This window comes from Anabrus simplex, chromosome 2 (assembly GCF_040414725.1).
Source record: "Anabrus simplex isolate iqAnaSimp1 chromosome 2, ASM4041472v1, whole genome shotgun sequence".
Taxonomy (NCBI): Eukaryota; Metazoa; Arthropoda; class Insecta; order Orthoptera; family Tettigoniidae; genus Anabrus; species Anabrus simplex.
In genome coordinates this window covers 775,654,072-775,677,443 of record NC_090266.1, presented here as the reverse complement: position 1 = coordinate 775,677,443, position 23,372 = coordinate 775,654,072, and the positions used below count along the sequence as shown (strand labels likewise).

The 23,372-nt window shown below is 39.3% G+C and overlaps 1 protein-coding gene across 1 annotated transcript in view; it reads left to right on the top strand.

Moving 5' to 3' along the window:
- LOC136863684 (roundabout homolog 2-like) overlaps positions 1 to 23,372 on the top strand; it is a 231,455-nt gene that overhangs the window by 173,083 nt on the left and 35,000 nt on the right. The window contains exons 15-16 of the mRNA XM_068226035.1: positions 22,094 to 22,353; positions 22,491 to 22,902. Coding sequence (XP_068082136.1) covers positions 22,094 to 22,353; positions 22,491 to 22,902 — 672 coding nt within the window. The remainder of the gene's footprint in view (positions 1 to 22,093; positions 22,354 to 22,490; positions 22,903 to 23,372) is intronic.

The following is a 23,372-nucleotide window of genomic DNA, read 5'->3' as shown; positions in this document are numbered from 1 at the left end:
TTGGATTTTTTCCAGTTCTTGAATCAGGTAATCCTGGTGAGGGTCCCATACACTGGAACCATATTCTAATTGGGGTCTTACCAGAGACTTATATGCCCTCTCTTTTACATCCTTACTACAACCCCTAAACACACTCATAACCATGTGCAGAGATCTGTACCATTTATTTACATTCCCATTTATGTGATTACCCCAATGAAGATCTTTCCTTATATTAACACCTAGATACTTACTATGATCCCCAAAAAGAACTTCCACCCCATCAATGCAGTAATTAAAAATCAGAGGACTTTTCCTATTTGTGAAACTCACAACCTGCCTTTCAACCCCATTTATCAACATACCATTGCCTGCTGTTCATCTCGCAACGTTATCGAGGTCACGTTGCAGTTGCTCACAATCTTGTAACTTATTTATTACTCTATAGAGAATAACATCATCCGCAAAAGGCCTTACCTCTGATTCCACTCTTTTACTCATATCATTTATATATGTAAGAAAACATAAAGGTCCAATAATACAGCCTTGATGAATTTCCCTCTCAATTATTACAGGGTCAGATAAAGCTTCGCCTACTCTAATTTTCTGAGATCTGTCTTCTAGAAATATAGCAACCCATTCAGTCACTCTCTTGTCTGGTCCAATTGCACTCATTTTTGCCAGTAGTCTCCCATGATCTACCCTATCAAATGCTTTAGACAGGTCAATCGTGATACAGTCCATATGACCTTCTGAATCCAAGATATCTGCTATATCTTGCTGGATTCCTACAAGCTGAGCTTCAGTGGAATAACCTTTCAGAAAACCGAACTGCCTTCTATCAAACCAGTTATTAATTTCACAAACATGTCTAATATAATCAGAAAGAATGCCTTCCCAAAGCTTACATACAATGCACATCAAACTTACTGGCCTGTAATTTTCAGCTTTATGTACACTGACTGACATTGCAAATGCAGCACCAAGAAGGAGTGGTTCGAAAGGGATGAAAGTTGGGGAAAAAACAGAGACGGCACGGACGAATAATTGATGTTTATTTCAAACCGATATGCAGGTTACACAATGCGCACGGCATCGACTCAGTACGATGTAGGACCACCGTGAGCGGCGATGCACGCAGAAACACGTCGAGGTACAGAGTCAATAAGAGTGCGGATGGTGTCCTGAGGGATGGTTCTCCATTCTCTGTCAACCATTTGCCACAGTTGGTCGTCCGTACGAGGCTGGGGCAGAGTTTGCAAACGGCGTCCAATGAGATCCCACACGTGTTCGATTGGTGAGAGATCCAGAGAGTACGCTGGCCACGGAAGCATCTGTACACCTCGGAGAGCCTGTTGGGAGATGCGAGCAGTGTGTGGGCGGGCATTATCCTGCTGAAACAGAGCACTGGGCAGCCCCTGAAGGTACGGGAGTGCCACCGGCCGCAGCACATGCTGCACGTAGCGGTGGGCATTTAACGTGCCTTGAATACGCACTAGAGGTGACGTGGAATCATACGCAATAGCGCCCCAAACCATGATGCCGCGTTGTCTAGCGGTACGGCGCTCCACAGTTACTGCCGGATTTGACCTTTCTCCACGCCGACACCACACTCGTCTGTGGTGACTATCACTGACAGAACAGAAGCGTGACTCATCGGAGAACACGACGTTCCGCCATTCCCTCATCCAGGTCGCTCTAGCCCGGCACCATGCCAGGCGTGCACGTCTATGCTCTGGAGTCAATGGTAGTCTTCTGAGCGGACGCCGGGAGTGCAGGCCTCCTTCAACCAATCGACGGGAAATTGTTCTGGTCGATATTGGAACAGCCAGGGTGTCTTGCACATGCTGAAGAATGGCGGTTGACGTGGCGTGTGGGGCTGCCACCGCTTGGCGGCAGATGCGCCGTTCTTCGCGTGCTGACATCAATCGGGCTGCGCCTGGACCCCTCGCACGTGCCACATGTCCCTGCGCCAACCATCTTCGCCACAGGCGCTGCACCGTGGACACATCCCTATGGGTATCGGCTGCGATTTGACGAAGCGACCAACCTGCCCTTCTCAGCCCGATCACCATACCCCTCGTAAAGTCGTCTGTCTGCTGGAAATGCCTCCGTTGACGGCGGCCTGGCATTCTTAGCTATACACGTGTCCTGTGGCACACGACAACACGTTCTACAATGACTGTCGGCTGAGAAATCACGGTACGAAGTGGGCCATTCGCCAACGCCGTGTCCCATTTATCGTTCGCTACGTGCACAGCACAGCGGCGCATTTCACATCATGAGCATACCTCAGTGACGTCAGTCTACCCTGCAATTGGCATAAAAGATCTGACCACTCCTTCTTGGTGTTGCATTTGCTCTGTCAGTCAGTGTATATCAACCTTTGCTACTATAGCAACTCTACATTCATCTGGTATAGCTCCTTCAACCAAACAATAATCAAATAAGTACTTCAGATATGGTACTATATCCCAACCCATTGTCTTTAGTATATCCCTAGAAATCTTATCATTTCCAGCTGCTTTTCTAGGTTTCAATTTTGTGTCTTATTGTAAATGTCATTGTTATCATATGTAAATTTTAATATTTCTTTAGCATTAGTCTCCTCCTCTATCTGGACATTACCCTTGTAAACAACTATCTTTACTTGCTGCTTACTGAATACTTCTGCCTTTTGAAGATCCTCACATACACACTCCCCTTGTTCATTAATTATTCCTGGAATGTCCACCTTGGACCTGTTTCTGCCTTAAATTACCTATACATACCCTTCCAATTATCACTAAAATTTGTATGACTGCCAATTATGCTTGGCATCATGTTATCCTTAGCTGCCTTCTTTGCTAGATTCAATTTCCTAGTAAGTTCCTTCAGTTTCTCCTTACTTCCACAGCCATTTCTAACTCTCTTTCTTTCCAGCCTGCTCCTCCTTCTTAGTCTCTTTATTTCTCTATTATAACAAGGTGGGTCTTTACCATTCCTTACCACCCTTAAGGTACAAACCTGCTTTCAGATTCCTCAACAATTGCTTTAAACCCATCCCAGAGTCTGTTTACATTTTTATCTACCGTTTTCAACCTATCATAGTTACCTTTTAGAAACTGCCCCATGCCTGCTTTATCAGCCGTATGGTACTGCCTAATAGTCCTATTTTTAAGACCTTCCTTTCTAACACATTTATTTTTAACTACGACAAAAACCGCTTCGTGATCACTAATACCATCTATTACTTTATTTCTCTATAGAGCTCATCTGGTTTTACCAGCACCACATCCTGGATATCTTTCTCTCTCGTTGGTTCCATCACTTTCTGAATCAGCTGTCCTTCCCATATTAACTTATTTGCCATTTGTTGGTCATGCTTCCTATGGTTCACATTGCCTTCCCAATTAACATCTGGTAAATTCAGATCTTTATTACATGTAACTAATCTCATTATTAGACCCGTATTGAACTATGCTATGATATACTAACAATTTGTTGGTTATTTTGATCCACCTTTTCAATACAAATTACAGTTTGTGTTGCTATGTTGTAACATTACCAACAAATTATTAGTATATCAAATTCAGATCTCCCGCTACAATCACATTCCTTTCCATGTCGTTTCCACATAGCTGATTATCTTATCAAATAATTCTGAATCCATGTCAGCGCTACCCTTTCCTGATCGGTACACTCCAAATATGCCAAGTTGCCAATTATCTTTAGAAATGAGCCTTAAACCTAGAATTTCATGTTTCTCATCTTTAACTTTTTCGTAGCTTACAAATTCGTCTTTCACCAGAATGAATACTCCCCCTCCCACCATTCCTACCCTACCTCTACAATAAACACTCCAGTTCCATGAGAAAATTTCTGCATCCATTATATCATTTCTCAGCCATGATTCAACTCCTATTACAATATCTGGTAAATATACATCTATTACTTTATTCTATTCCTTTCTTTACAATACTTCTACAGTTCAACACTAATATTTTTATATCATCCCTACTTGATTTCCAGTTCGCTGTTCCCTTATCAGCGCTCCCTAGGCCACCCTTTTCCCTGAATGTACATCCCTATTACCCTTCCAAACAATTTACCTAACTTATACGTACCACTGTGGTTTAACTGAAGGACATCTGAGCACAGATCCCTATCTCCTACCCACCCATTAGGATCTAGAAATTTTACTCCCAGTTTCTCACATACCCACTCCATAGTCTCATTTAAATCCCCAATCACCCTCCAGTCGGTATCCCTCCTACACAGTATTCCACTGATAACAATCTCCGCTTTCTTAAACTTCAACCTTGCTGCATTTACCATATCCCACACATCTCCAACTATGTTGGTACTTATATCAGCTTGCCTTATGTTTTTGGTACCAACGTGAAACACTATCACCTTCTCCTTCCTCTCCTCCCTCCCTTCTACTTTCCTCAACATCTACCTCAACCTAATTCCTGGATAACACTCTACCCTGGTTCCCTTTCCTCCACACACTTTCCCCACGTGTCTAACGATGGAATCCCCCATGACCAGAGCCTCAACCCTACCCACCTCCTTTGATCCCCTCTCCTCCTGGTCAGCCCTATCTTTCCTGATAGCTGCAGAAGCTACTTCCTCCTCCCTTTTCTCCTCCCATGACCCTGTTCCACCTGTCTTTTCCTATCCTCCACTCTACATTTCCCTTTCCTACCTTTTCCATTCCTCCTACTTCCACACATCTAAGCAACAGTTCCCCGTCCCTCATCATCCTTCTGTAATTCTACCTGGAGTGACTCGTACCAATTTCGCACAGACACCTGTCCTGAATTCTGATCCTGAATAGAGCCCTTAGCCTGCAATCTCCTTCTCCTTAGAACATTAGACCACCTATCTTCTACAACTCCCCCCTTTCCTTCCCCTCCCTCTTGTACACCTACTGTAACCTGTACATTGTGTAAGGGAGTCCTGTTTTCCTTCCTGTCTTCTGTGAGAATCATAATTATCTCCCTCAAAATCTGCAACTCCTCCCTAATACTCCTCAATGCCTCGTCACACCCACAGTTCGTACACCTGCACTCCTTAGCCATTCTTTACGAAATAAATGAAAATAAAAGGAAAAATAAAATAATTTATGTGCAAATGCATGGAGGGATATGTTTTCTGGGTTAGTACTCACAGATCACACGTCAATAAGGTAATTTATATACGACCACACTACAATACTACTTAGTCGTACTCTATTTTTATCCTACAACCCCCTAACAGAATAAAAACTGCTGTTAATTACTGAATACCGAAAGGAATACACAAGAACTACAAAAATTCCAAACTGCAATTAAGCCTATCCTAATTACAGCAACAGAATTTTAGTAAGAGTTTCTGTGGATATCTCTACCACACCAGTACTACTCAAATATTTTACAATAATAAAACAAGCACACTAAATTCTAATAGGATATTACTCATATACTACTAAACAGTACACTACAATAATTTTTAAACTACGTTCAGACATATCCTAATTTCAATTTCGGTACCATATGTCACTACTAAGCACAAACAGAAATGAAATTTGCAAGAACTACTGTACTCAAAGATTACCAACAAAGCTAAATGCTTAGACAGCTTATTATTAGTACTATGCTCTAATAGATACACATGAAAGATGACACACGAATATAGCACACAAGAAAGACACTATCTAAATATACTGTAGTAAGAGAGTTTTTACTGATACCTCTACCATACCGGTACTACACAAATATTTTACAATAATAAAATAAGCACGCTAAATTCTAATAAGATATTATTCGTATACCACTGTACAGTACACTACAATAAGTATTAAACTATGTTCAGACATATTCTAATTACAATACCGGTACCGTATGTCACTACTAAGCACAAACAGAAATGAAAATTGCAAGTTTTAAATTTACAAGAACAACTGTACACAAAGATTACGAACAAAGGTAAATGCTTAGACATGTACACGATAACTTAACATGCAATTGATATAACTTCCTGACAGCTTCCTACATAAAATAAGAACATGCCCAAAATAGCCTAACCTCACCCCCCCCTCCAAAAAAAGAGGAAAATGTCATTCTAATGTTGTGCATACAAAAAAACCTACCAGGAAGTTCAGAAAATTTCAGAGCAAGAAAGAAACTTCTTAGCAGAATTCAACACAGATACTATATCCAGCACACCGGCATGTATATGAGGCCTGATTTAAGTTATTTAAAATTCTGAAATGCACTCAATCGCGCCTGAGTCGCAAATAGCATTTGTTTCAGGGGGTGTAAAGTATATCTCTGGTGTATGAAAATGATCAGCTAAATGAAAGAAATGTTTTAAAATCAAATGTCTCATTCTAATGAGGCACTCAGAGGTGAACAGGGCATGCAAAAATTGATAGCAGTAAGGGCTCTCTCACATTAAATCACAGGGCAACTAGGATGGTAGACTCCACAATAGGATTGGGTAGATAACATACAGTAATCGATCATTATAGATAGGACCAACTAGCTACAATGAAAAGATAATGGAACTGTTTCCTTCACAAATGCACCAAGAGCAATTTATTCAATTAAATTAATGCAATGTTTGTTGCAGCACTGAGAAAACATAATTTACAATTTGTTTATAAAAGATCTGGAAACAAATACATGAAACCATACAGTATCCAATAGACCTTTCTTATGGTCGAACTACTGACCAATTGGAGTTGAACAGCGACCCATATAGTATGACCCAACAACCTGTATCAGTCGAACCTTGACCCATATGTGTGTGGAACCAACGACCATTTGGGGGCCATAGGCACAAGTACAAAGGAACCTCATAGTCAACTCCACGTTCCCTGAGATGAGCTCCCACCAGAGCTACTTACAATATATCCTGGGATCCTAACATAAGAAATGCTATCGTTAATGAGAGAGGACTCAACAAACGGACCCTATCCTAACCGTCCAGATACAGCTGCATGCCATCAATATCAGCTTACCTGAATGTCTAATCTTATTATTAAGAACATTGACAACTCCCCATTATCATACTCACCAGCTGTGTTCTTTATTATTATTATCATTACTATTATTGTAATCTGGATGATGAACATTATTATTAGCCCTGTTTAATTCCACTCAGTTTTCAATGTTCAGCAGTTTGGCCTGTTATCGTCCCTATTGAGTGTTAAGCTCTACGTTCTCCTGCGATCGTGACAAATATAAGGTAACCAAGCAAACATCCCTCTCATTTCAGCACATACTGATTTTTGGGAAATGCACCTCGCACTTGATTATTCAGTCTTAATGCCCTTGATGTCCAGTCACCCTGAATATCACTCACTCCAGTCTGCCCAGACACTTATAACTTCATTATTCTTCTCTTCACTTTCTCCTTATTTTCTCATAAACTCTCTATATCAACTTTGCTGGGTTCCTTTTCCCTCATAACACTGGAATCTCATTTTCAATCATTATTATATGCATAGAATAATCACAGTATAAGGACGGAAGAAGGATTGAAAGATTTCATCCATATTTTTGCACCCCAAACTGCAAAGAGTGAGGAAAATATAGAAGAAATTTTGGAGACACTGGAGGAAGTAATCACCGCTGTGGAAGTGATAGTCATGGGAGACCTCAATGTGCAGGCTGGAAGTGACAGAATTGGGGGGAAAAGGAAGTGATTGGTCCTTTAGGTTATGAGAAAAAAGAAACAGTGAGGGAGATAAGTTGATTGATATTTGTGAGAGAAACGGAGTGATTGTGGATAACACTTAGTTTAGAAAAGAAGAACAGTAGAAAGATCACTAGATATATCTGGGGTGAAAGAATTATAAAAACAGTTATTGATTATATTTTGGTTTTAAAAAATTCACAAACAGTTCATAGATGGAACAGCATTACCAGGTGAGGCGTTTGATGGAGACCACAGAGTAGTGGTAGCAAAATTGAAAATAGGTAATATTGTGAGAGTAACGGAAATGACAGAAGTAAATAAAAGTATGGAAACTAAAAGATAAAGGAACTCAGAAGAAATTTGAGGAGGAATTAAAACAGCACATTCCTATACCAGAAAGAAGAGTGGAGTAAATTTTAAAATATATTTGTAGGCTGTGTAGTGAAGAGTTGTAGCAGAAGTTCAACGAGAGTGAAGGACAAAAGGAGACACCTGGGTGGAATGGAAAGGTGAAGGAGGTTGTTAAACAAAAGAAGAAAGCATGGCAAGTAAGGAATAGAGATAGGAAAGAAGGAAATAATATTAGGTATCAGGAAATTAAAAGTGTAGAAGGTTGCAAATGAGGAAAAGAAAAATGTTGGGAGAGATTCCCACAAGAGTTGGAAAAGGATGTCAATGGTAGAAAAAAGAAGTTGTATGGATTGATAAAAAACAAGAGAAAAGAAAAATTCCACACAAAATAAGTGGAGGAAGAAAGAGGAAATGTAATTACAAACCCAGAGGAGAAAAAGAATAAGTTAAAAGATTACTACTATAAACTCCTGAATGTGAGAAATGATGCAGAAGAGAAAGTAGTAGTATGTGAGGATGATCCAAAAACAGAAAGTGATATTACAATGGCAGAGGTGAAAATGGCTGTTAAACAAATAAACAGGAAAATTGGCAGGAATTGATGAAATATGTGTGGAAATGATAAAGGCATGACCTATTGGTCTACATTGGTTATACAGGCTGCAAAGGCGTATATGGAGGTAAAAGCAAGTACATGATTATTGGTGTTAAGGTATAATAAATACCAGCAGTAGAAATACAGAAAAGATCTGGTGATGGTATTCCTTCATCTAGTAAAAGCATATAAGAGTATAAATAGAGAAAAGGTGTTGGGAGAAATTGGAAAAAGAAGGGATGTGGACAGCAACCAAGGGAATTAGTGTATGCAATATATATAAACTGTTCCAGATGTGTCCATACTCTAGTAGGGAGAACGCATTGGTTTAGAAACCAAACTGGACTAAGACAGGGAAGTGTATTGTCTCCACTTATATTTATAATAGTTATGGATGAAAGTTTAAAGGAAACAAAGGCAACATACAGAGGGAATATGAAAATATTTTTTGCAGATGACATAGTGATCTGGAGAGTCAACAATATAGAAGTACAAATCCATCTAGAGGCTTTCAGTGACAACACTGAGAAATATGATATGAAAATCAGTGTGGAGAAGAGCAAAACAGTGGTATGACAAGGGAAAAAGAGAAGGAACAGGAATAGTTAGTATCAGGAGGCAAAACCTTGAGGTTGTTGAATGCTCCAAACATTTGGGAAACGAAATACGGTAATGCAAGTTGCAAGGTTGGATAAGGAGATCCGCAGAAGTATACAAATGAGAAATATGTTCTACCATAACGTAAGGAACTTGGTGTGGAACGGAGAAGTTCCTATGAAATGTAGAGAGATCATGCACAAGATGTACTATACCCCAATGTTAACATATGCATCAAAGATTTGGATATTGATAGCGAGAAATGAGAGTAAAATTAAAACCACTGAGGTAAAGTTCCTGAACAGTAAGGTAGGGAAGACGAGGAGAGACAGAATGAGAAATATTGTGGTCAGAAAAGAAATAGGGGTAGAAAAATTGAGTGATATGATGGAGAAGAATAAATTGAGGTTGTATGGATAATGTTATGAGGATAAAGGAGGGAAGGGTACCAAAACAAGTGTTGGAGGATAATATAGAGGGAAAGAGTTTGGCCCAGGGCCAGATGGATAGACTCTGTCAAGTACAGTATAAGAAAAAGAAGACTGGAATGGAATACAATTACTGAAGAGGAGTGATGAAAAGAGAGGTAATGGTTGAAAAGTATCATCAACACTCCACCTTGGCAGGAGCAGAACAAGGGGAAATTAAAATGATGATGATTATATGCACAGATTTTAAGATTGATTCCTCTCTTTTTGACAATGACAGTATGACTCAAATTCCTTTTAGGTTATGTGTTACATGTGCGACCCATAAACCATGATTTAATTCTGAGGTTAACAACTGAGATGGTAGGCAGGAATTGATTATTACATCTCCACAAACTGTAATGGTCCCCAAATCATTCAGAATCATTAGTTTATTAAATCCAGTTTGTGTTTAGGTGGCCCCATTATGCCTTTAACAGACATTTATTCAAACAATTATTTAGGAACCAGGCTTGCAGTTTTAGCACAATTTAGGCAACCCATCAGCAATATTACGTTTAAAGGTTTATTATGCAGTTTTAACACAGTTCACATTTACGGTTCTTATTTAATCCTTGATAAGTTGTGTCATTAAGCCACCGGCCAAAATCCTGATATGTGGGTTATAGAATATTTACAGGGACAAAGGCAACCTCCCACACACACACACACACACACACACACACACACACACACACACACACACACACACACACACAACAAACATTTAGATTCACGGGCACTCGAGCACCTCTGGGCTTGTAAAAAAACATACCTTAATTCTAACACTAATCCTTGAGAAGCTATGTCATTAAGCCACCAGTCAAAATTCTGATATGTGGGGGTTATAGAACATTTACAGGGACAAAGGCAACCTCCCTCCCACACACACACACACACACACACACACACACACACACACACACACAACAATCATTTAGATTCACGGGCACTCGAGCACCTCTGGACTTGTACATAAACAAACCTTAATTCTAACACTATAAACATAAACTAGCCAGCTTAGCCTTGCAAATAAGTGTGACCCTACAAAAAATAATACCAGGCTGAATGGCTCAGATGGTTGAAGCATTGGCCTTCTGACTCCAACCTGGCAGGTGCAATCCTGGCTCAGTTCGGTGGTATTTGAAGGTGCTCAAACACATGAGCCTCGTGTTGGTATATTTAACGGCCATTGAAAACTCCTGTGGATCTAAATTCTGGCACTTTGGCATCTCCAAAAACCGTAAAAGTAGTTAGTGTGACGTAATGCTAATAACATTATAATTATTATTTATTATTAACAACAAATCATTTTCAGTCTTCAATCAGTCACTACCGATCTATATTTAGGGCAGTTGCCCAGGTGGCAGATTCCCTATCTGTTGTTTACCTAGCTTTTTCTTAAATGATTGCGAAGAAATTGGAAATTTATTCAACATCTCCCTTGGTAAGTTATTCCAGTCCCTAATTCCCCATCCTATAAACAAATATATGCCCAAATTTGTCCTCTTGAATTCCAACTTTATCTTCAAGTTGTGATCTTTCCTACTTTTAAAGACACCACTCAAACTTATTCGTCTACTGATCTCATTCCATGCCATCTCCCCCATGACAGCTTGAAACATACCACTTAGTCGAGCAGCTCATCTCCTTTCTCCAAATTCTTCCCAGCCCAAACTTAGCAACATTTTTGTAACAGTACTCTTTTGTCGGAAATCACCCAGAACAAATCGAGCTGCTTTTCTTTGAATTTTTTCCAGTTCTTGAATCCAGTAATCCTGGTGAGGGTCCCATACACTACTTACATCTTTCCACGCCAACTCTCCACTGACAGCTCGAAACATACCACTTAGTGGAGCATCTCTTCTGATATCGTATGTGAAAACAATTTAGGAGCTATCTGATGGTGAGACAGCAGGCCCAGTCTAAAAGGCCAAGAGGACTCGTTGCAGTGATCAATGTCACCTTATAATCTGCAGGCCTTCAGACTGAGTAACACTTGCTTGGTAGGCCAAAGCCCATCAGGGCTGTAGCTCCATGGAGTTTATATGGTTTTTCAGTGTGCCTATACACTCTTTCTTTTAATTTTCCTCAATTAAGACATGAAAGGTGTGGCTTAGGAGAGTAGGTTGGCCGTATGTATCTGTAAAATCTCTGCCTTACATTCATGTGCCAACGGCCGTAGCTGTGTTGAAACACCGGATCCCGTGAGATCTCCGAAGTTAAGCAACATTGGGCATGGTCAAGATTTGAATGGGTTGCCACGCGCTGTTGGTGGGGGTAAGGGAATGGAGGAGCGGAAAGGAACTGGTCACCCTACCGTACGTAAACTCCGGCTCAGGCACACCTCTGCGGAGGTTCGGACCTGCCTTCGGGCAGAATACACCCTTACTTTACCTTACATTCATGTGCCACAAGAGTTGATGAGGAGTTTTTCTAGAACCATGAGTACACTTCCCCTTTGCCTTTAGCTCTTTGAGGAAGGGATACAGTATTTTGTAAAGTTACCTACAAGAGATAATTGTTCCTGAATGAATTCCATGAATAGTGCTGCTTGTTCCTGACTCTCCCTTCCCAGTTTGAAGGTTGTATACCATTCAAACACATGGGTTCTTGAGAGACATGATTTTCCAAATTGTTTTTTGAGTCTGGAAAATTTCTGATTGCTGACCCTCTTCCCAGCAAGAAATTTTATGATAATGCATTGTTCCTCACTGCATGGCACAGTCCATCCACTCATCTTGCTTGTAGATCCCAAACAAGACTTGTACTGGTTCCTAGCTACCAGAGATTGAGAGGAGGAGTCACATCCAGGTTCACAAACCTATTGGAAAGGGTTGTCTGAAGTGAAATCAGTAATGATTATATTTGAACCACTTTTATATGCCATGATTCAGTGCTATTGTTTAATCTTATTCATCCATAAATATCTTTGCTTAAATAGATATATATATTTGTCCGTGCACAAGAAAAGGAACCCCTTCTCAGTCAACAGTTCACAAAATAATTGTAAAAAACCACTGAAGGGAGTAAAATGTTGAATTTTCATTTTTGATACCTATGTATTGCTTAGACCGTTATCTACTCGCTGCGTGAATTTAAAAGCCCTCATATAATAATCACTGCTGAAATATGAGGTTTATTTAATACTAAGAAAAGGGACCACATTTCGCATCGTAAGCGAGGGTCCACACACTCGCTCATGCTCATAGCTGCGCAAGCATAAGATAAGATGACTCGGATATCTTATCTTTTGATAAATAAACCCTAGCTGGGCACTTTTAATAAAGGTAATAGGTTTCATAAACATCCTCTCTGCTCCAAATATTTCAGATACCGATGCAGTCTTCTTAATGAGATACCTCATGTGGAGAGTTATGACGGGAAAGAACAGCAGTAGTAAAATCTCATTTTTGCCAGTGGGACACACGAAATTTCAACCTGATTTGTATTTTGGTTGTTTCAAGAGAGCATTCCGGGGAAATGAAAGTGAAGTTATTGAAGATGTAATTAATGTCACCCGTAAAAGTTGTCAGGTTTCTAGCTCTATTATTCCTGTCGCTGTTGGCACAAAATCCAGAAATGTAACAATTCCTACTTATGACTGGCAAAACAAGTAACGTGCTGGAAAGAAGAAACATTCCACAAATAGCCCAGATACATCACTTTGTGTATATGAAAGAGCAGCCTGGTGTAGTGTTAACAAAGAACCATAGTTTCTGACAAAGTCCCCTACACCATCCTTCCAGAAGATCCACCGCCTTAGTTCAGTGACCTCAAGGACTTAGCATCGATAGACAGATGTATCTCCATGAAAAAACTAGACAATCAATCAATACTGATCTGCATTTAGGGCAGTCACCCAGGTGGCAGATTCCCTATCTGGTGATTTCCTAGCCTTTTCCTAAATGATTTCAAAGAAATTGCAAATTTATTGAACATCTCCCTTGGTAAGTTATTCCAATCCCTAACTCCCCTTCCTATAAATGAATATTTGCCCTAGGTTGTCCTCTTGAATTCCAACTTTATCTTCATATTGTGATCTTTCCTACTTTTATAAACGCCATTCAAACTTATTCGTCTACTAATGTCATTCCATGCCATCTCTCCGCTGACAGCTCAGAACATACCACTTAGTCGAGCAGCTCTTCTTCTTTCTCTCAATTCTTCCCAACCCAAACATTGCAACATTTTTGTAACACTACTCTTTTGTCGGAAATCACCCAGAACAAATCGAGCTGCTTTTCTTTGGATTTTTTTCCAGTTCTTGAATCAGGTAATCCTGGTGAGGGTCCCATACACTGGAACCATACTCTAGTTGGGGTCTTACCAGAGACTTATATGCACTCTCCTTTGAAGTTAAGAAAGATGTACTATGTCCTGCTGTAACATCTTTCCCTGCTCCAACAACGCCGCTACCAACCACCTCAAGTGAAAATCTTAAGGGGCCGGCTTCTGTTTCTCCTCCTCAACCAATAATTACACCATCATCATGTTCTTCAAAAAGTGTAATGCCTAAAAAACAAGTAAGGCTCAGAAGAGAAAACCACCAACTCTAAGAAAATTCTCCCCAAAGAAGAGGTCTCAACCTACCTGCAGCTACTGTGGAGAGGTAGGACATCAGGACTAAATGGTGAAAGGGCATATAATATGCCCAAAACGCAGGCTTCAGCATAACTGATACCCCTGTCTTATGCTAACTGTGATTAATGATCATTAAGGCAGTAGTGTTGCAATTAGTTGTCTTCAGTGACCTTCTGCAAGTCATAAAACCTCAGAGACTTAGCATCGATAGATAGATCTCCACGAGAATATTAGACCGTAAATAATACCTGTTGGTAATTTTTGTTAAAAAATTCTATGTCAGAATACCAGTGAACATGAAAATATAAAAGCCAGCGTAACTTCCAAATAGTTTAGTAGATATTTGTGTCACAAAGTAACAAAATTTTTAAACAGCTCTGCTGAAAAGTTATGAAATCTTATGTTGTAACATTACATACCAATTTAAGGCCTTAATTTCTTTCATAGGCATTCAATTCAATTATATGATATTAGTTACATGTTATGGTACACGACAGTACCTTTATCTCAATACCCAACATGTGGTCCTTCTCACATGCACATATATACACTGTATATATCTATATATATAAAATAACTTGTCCTGACTGACTGACTGACTGACTGACTGACTGATTCATCATCGCCGAGCCAAAACTACTGGACATAAAGAGATGAAATTATGGGGATACATTCATATTAAGACGTAGGTGCTCGCTAAGAGAGGATTTTTGGATATTCCTTCGCTAAGGGGGTGAAAACGGGGGTGAAATTTTAAAATGAGTTGCTCTATATCTCAAAACTTTAAAAGTTTACAGATGTAAAAATTGGTATTTAGAATCTTCTTTAAAAATAAGGAAACACGTATTTTTTTGTTTTCAGAAAATCCCAATAGGAGGGGTGAAAAAGGGTGAAAATGGGGAAAAATGGGTTGAATGCCTTTAATCAGGATACCGGTACCTATATCTCAGAAACTGAAGATATTACAGACCCGAAAATTGGCACTTTTGATCTCTTTTAAAAATAAAGAAACACGAAATTTTTTGTTTTTGGAAAATCCAATTAATGGGAGGGTGAAAAGGGGGTGAATTTTTAAAATGAAGGAATCTATATCTCCAAACTTTTAAAGTTTGCAGATGTAAAAATTGGTATTTAGAACCTTCATTAAAAATAATGGAACACGTATTTTTTTGTTTTCGGAAAATCGCAATAGGAGGAGTGAAAAGGGGCTAAAAAGTGGTTGAATGCCTTTAATGAGGCTACTTATATATCAGAAACTGAAGATATTACAGACCTGAAAATTGGGGTTTGGGATCTCCGTTAAAAATAAAGAAACACGTATTTTTTTGTTTCTGGAAAATCCAATTTAGGGGGGTGTGAAAAGGGAGTAATATTTTAAAATGAGTGTATCTATCTCAAAATTTTTAAAGGTTATATATGTGAAAATTGGTATATAGAATCTCCTTTAAAAATAAATAAACACACGTATTTTTTCGTTTTTGGAAAATCCAAATATTGGGGGGTAAAAAGGGGGGAGGGTAAATTTTTTAAAATGAGTGTGTATACATCTTAAAACTTTAAAATTTACAGATGTAAAAATTGGTAGTTAGAATCTCCTCTAAAAATAAAGGAAAACGTATTTTTTGTTTCCTCTAAATCCCAATAGGAGGGGTGTAAAAGGGTGAAAAATGGGTTCAATGCCTTGAATGAGGATACATATATCTCAGAAATGAAAGATATTACAGAACTGAAAATTTGTATATGGGATCTCCTTTAAAAATGAAGAAACACGTATTTTTTAGTTTTGGAAAATCCAATTAATGGCGGTTAAACAGGAGTGACAAATTGGGTGAATTTTTGAAAGACCATATCTACAGAATATCTTGGAAACGTAAAATGTTACAGACGTAAAAAGTGGGTGTTTGTATCTCCTGTAAATCTAAAGAAACATAGGTGATTTGTGTTTGGAAACTCCACTTAAGGGGAACTCAAAAGGGGTGAAATTTTAAAATGAGAATTTTTACAGTTTATCTCAAAAAACTTAACATGTTACAGAAGTGAAAAATGGTATTTTTTATCTCTATTAAACATAAAGAAACGTGTATTTTTAGCTTTCGGAAATACCACTTGGGCGGAGGGGGGGTGGTAAAAGTGACTGAAAATGGTGTTGAATTCTTTTAATTAGGCTACTGATATCTCAAAAATGAAGATGTTACAGACGTGAAATTTGATATTTGCAATCTGCTTTAAAAATAAAGAAACACGTATTCTCGGAAAATCCAACGAGGGGGGGGGGGGTTGAAAGAATTGAAAAATTAATTAAATTAATTGAATGAGAATACATACATCTAATAAAAACTAAAGTTGTTACAGACGTGAAAATTCGTATTTGGATCTCCTTTAAAAACAAAGAAAAACGCGTTTTGGGGGGAAACCATCTTGGAGGGCGGGAGTGTAAAGGAGTTGAATTCCTTTCATGAGGACACATAAATCAAAAACTGAAGAAGTTAGAGTCGTGATAATTGGTATTTAGTAGATCCTTTACTATTAAAGAAACAAGTATTTTTTGCGGGAAAATTCACTTAGGGGGGAGGGGAGTAGTGTGAAATGAAGTGAAAAAAGTAAATTATTTTTATGGGGATACTTATATCTCAAAACTGAAGGTAATAGACGTGAACATTGGTGTTTGAAATCTTCTTTAAACATAAGAAACAAGCCTTCTTTTAATTTTTTTGGGGGGGGCGGGGTGCCGGTAAATAAACGGCGGTGGGGTGTAGAAGGAGGTGAGACCAATTGATTTTACTGTTCTTAATGTACTTATAAGGATCCTCGGCAGCGCGCCGGCCTCTCACAGCTGGGTTCCGTGGTTCAAATCCCGTTCACTCCATGTGACATTCGTGCTGGACAAAACGGAGGCGGGACAGGTTTTTCTCCGGATACTCCGGTTTTCCTGTCATCATCCATTCCAGCAACACATAATAATAATAATAATAATAATAATAATAATAATAATAATAATAATGATGTTCCGGACCGTCGTCAAATGTGCGGACCGCGCTGGAAACGGCTCCTGGACGGGTAATGACTAAGAATGCAGTCCGGCCGCGGGTTCAGTGCCTTCTAGGCACCCAATATGACACCACGCCTGATCTCCTGAAGGATTTTATCCATATTAAAAATGATTATAGGAAAAGATGGCAAAGATTTACGGACCCAACTGACCGGGAGGAATACCTGAGCCTAGCCCGGGAAGAACGAAATCGATTGCTGGAAAAGAAGATTGAAAAATGGGAGAAAACATGCCGTAATCTAATAGAAAACGAGTCAGATCGGGAATTTTGGTGGGTTCTCGCAGAAAACGAGTCAGACCGCGAATTTCGGCGGATTATATATCTAAAACAATAAGCATTCAATTATAAATTTCAGTATAATACCGTAGCGAAGCACGGGTATCTTGCTAGTATATATATATATATATATATATATATATATATATATATACAGTACTTATCCTGTGGACTACAGTATTTCATTCTCAGAAGTTAGTTTGCAATACTGGAAGCATACTATTCCATGGATTCAAAGTCATTGGTAGGTGATGCTGAACTTTGAACTTTAGATCATATGTTTGTTTGTTCTAGATAACAGATTTTGTAAAATAACCACAACTCTATTTCCTTGTGTAAATCAGTTTACAATATTCAAATTCTGGAACTTAATCATTTATCACCTGTTTGTCTCAATCTCCATTAAGCAAAGTTACTGACTTTCCTATTGAGTCAGACCTCACGTTCTTGTACCATTAATTTTTCTCCTCTTCTGTAGAGGTATCACTAGATTGCTAATCTTGACGATTAACACACTACTCAGAAATGAAATTGCAATGCCATGAAAGTGTAGGGCTGCGAAGCTGTTAATGAGCATGCTGAGTAGAGATTAGGCAGTGATAACACTTCCTGGTTACTCTTTGTCTACATTTGGGCAAGACAGTAAAGAGTGAGACCATCTCAAGCTTCTATACATTGCTGAATGATGATGATGATGATGATGGTGGTGGTGGTGGTAATTTTTGCACAGCAATCTGTGGGATAGTTTTATACTTTATCTGACCCATGGCGCAAAGGAAAGTAACATGAAAGACCATTTATATCTGGAAGATAAACCTGTCTTCCTCACTCAACATAAAGAGGAAAAACCATAAAGAGTAACAAACACACATGCAGACATAATACTTTATACACATACCTTCAGCTTCTTGAGTTCTTTGGATTATCCAGGACATGAAGTACATAGAGTTGCAGAAATAGTCTTCATCCTGGGCCAGATCTTCCCAGAACCCTGAGAACTTGATCTCACAACTGGTGCATTCCTCAGTGGGTCATCCATATAGATGTCGAGCCTCCTCCATTTCAACTTTGCCCATACATTTTCTATAATATTCAGGTCCGGTAACTTTGGAGACCAATTTAGAAGCGTCATCTTGGGCCTCCTCCGAAGCCACGTCTGAACAACTTCGGCTTAGTGTGCCAGATGGTTATCCTGCTGGAAAACAAATCGCTGGGGATAATGTTCTGGGGCAAAAGAAGCAGTGCATTCTCCAAATGATCAATATACGAGGCATATTTTTTAAGTAAGTACCATTTTGATATAGAAAAAAGTACTGTATTTTTTAAACAATTCTTTTTTTAGATGTATGCCTGTACCTCAAGCTACTTCTCAACATAAGTTCCAAGCATATTAAGGCACTTGTCATATCGAAAAACCAGTTTCTGAATTCCACCCTCATAGAAATCTGCTGCCTGAAGTGCCAGCCACTGCAGCACAGTTTTTTTTAGGTCATCGTTTTCATCATGGTGATGACCTCCTAAATGCTTTTTTCAGGTGCAGGAACAAGTGATAGTCACTTGGTGCTAGGTCAGGACTATATTCAGGATGATGAAATTGTTCCCAACCAAATGAAGTGGTGAGGTCTCGGGTTGGATAGGCCGTGTGAGGTTGCATGTTGTCATGAAGCAAAATAATCCCCCTTGTGAGCATGCCACGCCATTTGTTTTGGATAGGTTAAAGGAGTTTACATAAGGTCTCAGAATAAGGCTTGGCATTTACTGTGTCACCCCGGTGCAAGAAATTCACAAGCAACACTCCCTACCTAACCCAAAACACAGTGCACATGAGTTTGCGAGCTGAAATTGTTTGCTTGCACTTTACATTCTAGGGTGATGTTGAGTGTCTCCATTCCATGGATTGCTGTTTTGATTTTGGCGTAACATAAGCCACCCAGCTTTCATCGCCGGTGACAGTTTGACTCAGGAATGGATCACCTTCGTTATTGTCAGCATTATTTGTATCCAGCATGAGTACAACTTCTGATAAACTAAACATCCTGACAGTATTTCACAAAGAACACTCCTTGAAATTTCAGGCAACTCATAACTTAATGATGAAACCGTAAAGCATCTGTTTTCTCGAACCATTGCATCAAATTTTTGCACTGTCTTCAGTAATGACAGACGGCCGCCCACTACGCTTTTCATTGTGGCCATTACTACGGCATTCTTTAAATGCTCTAGCCCATTTTCTTATCATTCTCTTGCCCATAGTGTGTTCTCCATACACTTCACTAATCTGCCGATGAATTTCAACAGATTTCACATCTTTTCCATTTAGAAAATGAATCACAGTGCACATTTCACACTCAGCGGGACCGTTATTTGCCAGAGGTATCTTATATATGCACGAACAAACATAAATATAGGTGAATGCTTCCATAATGGCATTTGTGGCTAGCCTAAAGATGTACGTACAGAGTGCACATGCTCTGAACGACAATTGAAGCACTGCAGCAGCCATATTTAAAAATGGTACTTACTTTAAAAAATGCTTCGTATTTATGAGGAGTGAACCAACAGGGGACACATTCCAACAAGCCAGTGTTATCACTGGAAGTCCAGTTCCAGCACGACATGTTAAAGTGTTTTAACCTTCGATCATGCTTCACATTAAGTGGGTTGTATCTGGTACCAGGTTTACAATACACTCTGAGAGGGCCCTGCAAATCAGTTTAGATGATGTCTCATTGGAGGAAGGATGATTCACCACTCTACATTCTCCCAGCTGACAACAGAGGCTTCATAGTCCAAAGTATGTTCCTCTTTCTTCCCAATTGCCCTTCAACTATGAAAAGGACACAACACCTCAAATGGTTGATCCCTCTGCAGATCAGTAGAAGAGTTTCAGCCACTAGATTCCAAGATCATGAGTTTAAACCCAGCAGAGGTAGTCATATTTTTGAAGGGGAGAAAGAAGTCATTCAACACTCCATGTTGTATGAAGTTGGCATGTACAACATATCTGGTGACACATTTGGTGCTTACCTAACAAATTAAAACCTCAGTCACAGATTACCCACGAAAGATCCAGTTTAGTCTGCTGTTTGGTAAAGTAAAACAAAACGTCATAGTTAGCACACAGGCAGCCTAGTTGGCAGTAAATCAAAATGCCTGCCCATGGTACCTGAGGCCATATTATTATTATTATTATTATTATTATTATTATTATTATTATTATTATTATTATTTACAATCTATTTTACATCACATGGATACAGATAGGTCTTATTGCAATGATGGGATAGGAAAAGGCTAGGAATGGGGAGGAAGCAGCCTTAGCCTTAATTAAGGTACAGCCACAGCATTTGCCTCGAGTAAAAGTGGGAAACCAAAGAAGATCATCTTCAGTGCTGCTAACAGTAGGGTTGGAAACCACTATCTCCCAAATGCAAGCTCACAGCTGCACGACTCCATCACCATCATCATAACTCATATCCGAAAGCACATGAAAAGAGGAGCAAAAAGCATGGTAATGGTAAAATCAAATGATTGTAAGTGAAATGTTACGTGAGAAAATAATAAATTATATATACTCTCATGGCAGGGTTTGAAACTCCAATCTGAGTGTTCAGGAGCGAGCAGATTACTGCTGAGCTGAATGGTCACTTGGCATAAAATTATATATGTATTACTTGTATCAATGTCTCTCTCTTTCTCAAACTAGACTTTGCTTTGACTACTTCTGACAAGATGAGATCTATTTAGCATTCATTTTGACTACAGACCTTCATATTACACACTCATTTATAGAGGTAACAATAAGGTATGATAACAGTCAATTTACAGCAAATATTAGTCCCTCAGTCTATGCCAATGTGTAAGGCGTGCTTTGTGTCTTTGCACACGCAGTGTTTATAATGTGGGACCTCGACAAATCAAGTGTGTCGTTACTTACTTCTAGTATTGTACCTCTCCTCAATAACATCAGTCTGGCCCCTCTGCCAATATTATGTTTTATTTATAAGCATAGGTATAAGTACCAACATGGTTGGAATGTGTGGAATTTGGTGAATGCAGCATGGCTGAAGTATAAGGAAGCAGAGATTGTTATCAGTGGAATACTGTATAGGAGGGATACTGACTGGAAGATGATTGGGGATTTAAATGAGACTATGGAGAGGGTATGTGGGAAACTGGGAGTGAGATTTCTAGATCCTAATGGATGGGCAGAAGAAAGGGATCTGCGCTCAGCTGGCATTCAGTTTAACCGTAGTGGTATGAATAAGTTAAGAAATTTGTTTAGAAGGGTTATAGGGACATACATTCAGGAAAAAAGCGTGGTCTAGGGAGTGGTGTGTTAAGGGTACAGGGATCTGGAAGTCAAGTAGGGATGACATAAAAATGTTGGTGTTGAACTGTAGAAGTATTTGTACAATACAGTGAAGAGAATGACAAGGAAACTTATTCAACAACCAGAGACTATCAACTGACACAGTTTATTCAATGCCTGCTCCAGAATGGAAATTTTTTTTTTCAATCTGAAGGACAAGAAAAGCAAATGGAGATGTTAAAAGAATGGCCACCCCCAAGGAAGTGTGTTGACTCCAATATTATATATATCATCTATACCAATGATCAGCCACTTAACACCAGAACTAGGGCTTTCATCCACACAGATGACACAGCTGTTGCTGCTCAAGGAGTTACAATAGAAGAAGCAGAATTAAAACTGACATCTGCTCTTGAAGAAGTAGCTGTCTACTATGATGAGAATCACCTGAAACCCAATCTGGAGAAAACTCAGGTATATGCATTCCATCTGCACAACAAAGAAGCAAAAAAGGAGTTGAACATAACCTGGAAAGGGCACAAATTAAGCCATTGTGATCAACCCAAATATCTATAGAGGTAAAGTTGGACTGTGCCCTAACTTATAAACAGCACTGTATAGATACCAAACAGAAGGTATGCAACAGGAATAATCTCATTCACAAACTCACTCACACAACATGGGGAGCACAACCTACCATCCTCAATACCTCTGCCCTTGCCGTGTGTTTCTCTGCTGCAGAGTGTCCTGCTCGAGTCTGGAGGAATTCCACTCATACAAACCAAGTGGATGTTGCCTTCCATGAGACAGGCCGCATTGTTACAGGCTGCTTACGGCCAACTCTTGTTAATAAGATCTTTCCACTTATGGGAGTAGCACCTCAAGATGTTAGGGAACAAGTTGCAGCAGACATTGAGAAGAAGAAGAAGAATAAGAAGCAAGAAACAGATCCAAGTCACCCAATATTTGGACTTCACCGCCCACCCACTCTGGAGAAGGAAGTCGCCTGTAGAATTATGGGAAGTGAAAGAGACATCATCTTCAATATGGACATTGGAAGACACTTAACAGATTAAGATCTGGAGTGACATGATACAAAACCAACTTGAAAAGGTGGGGGTACGGTGATCAAGATTTGTGAGAGTGTGGTGTAAAGCAAGATCATGAACACCTTCTCATCTGTGAAAATTTGCCTAAACCATGTAGCATGAAGGATTTGGTGGAAGCTAATGAATGTGCCATCTCGACAGTTGGATACTGGAAAAACAAACTGTAAATAGAGCAGTTGTAGTGATTTCAGACTCGGATAGATAATTAAAACCAGATATTGTAACAGGAGTTGAATCATGGCTGAGAAATGATATAATGGATGCAGAAATTTTCTCACGGAACTGCAGTGTTCATCATAGAGGTAGGAGAGAATTGGTAGAAGGGAGAGTATTCATTCTGGTGATAGAAGAATTTCTAAACTACGAAATAGTTAAAGATGACAA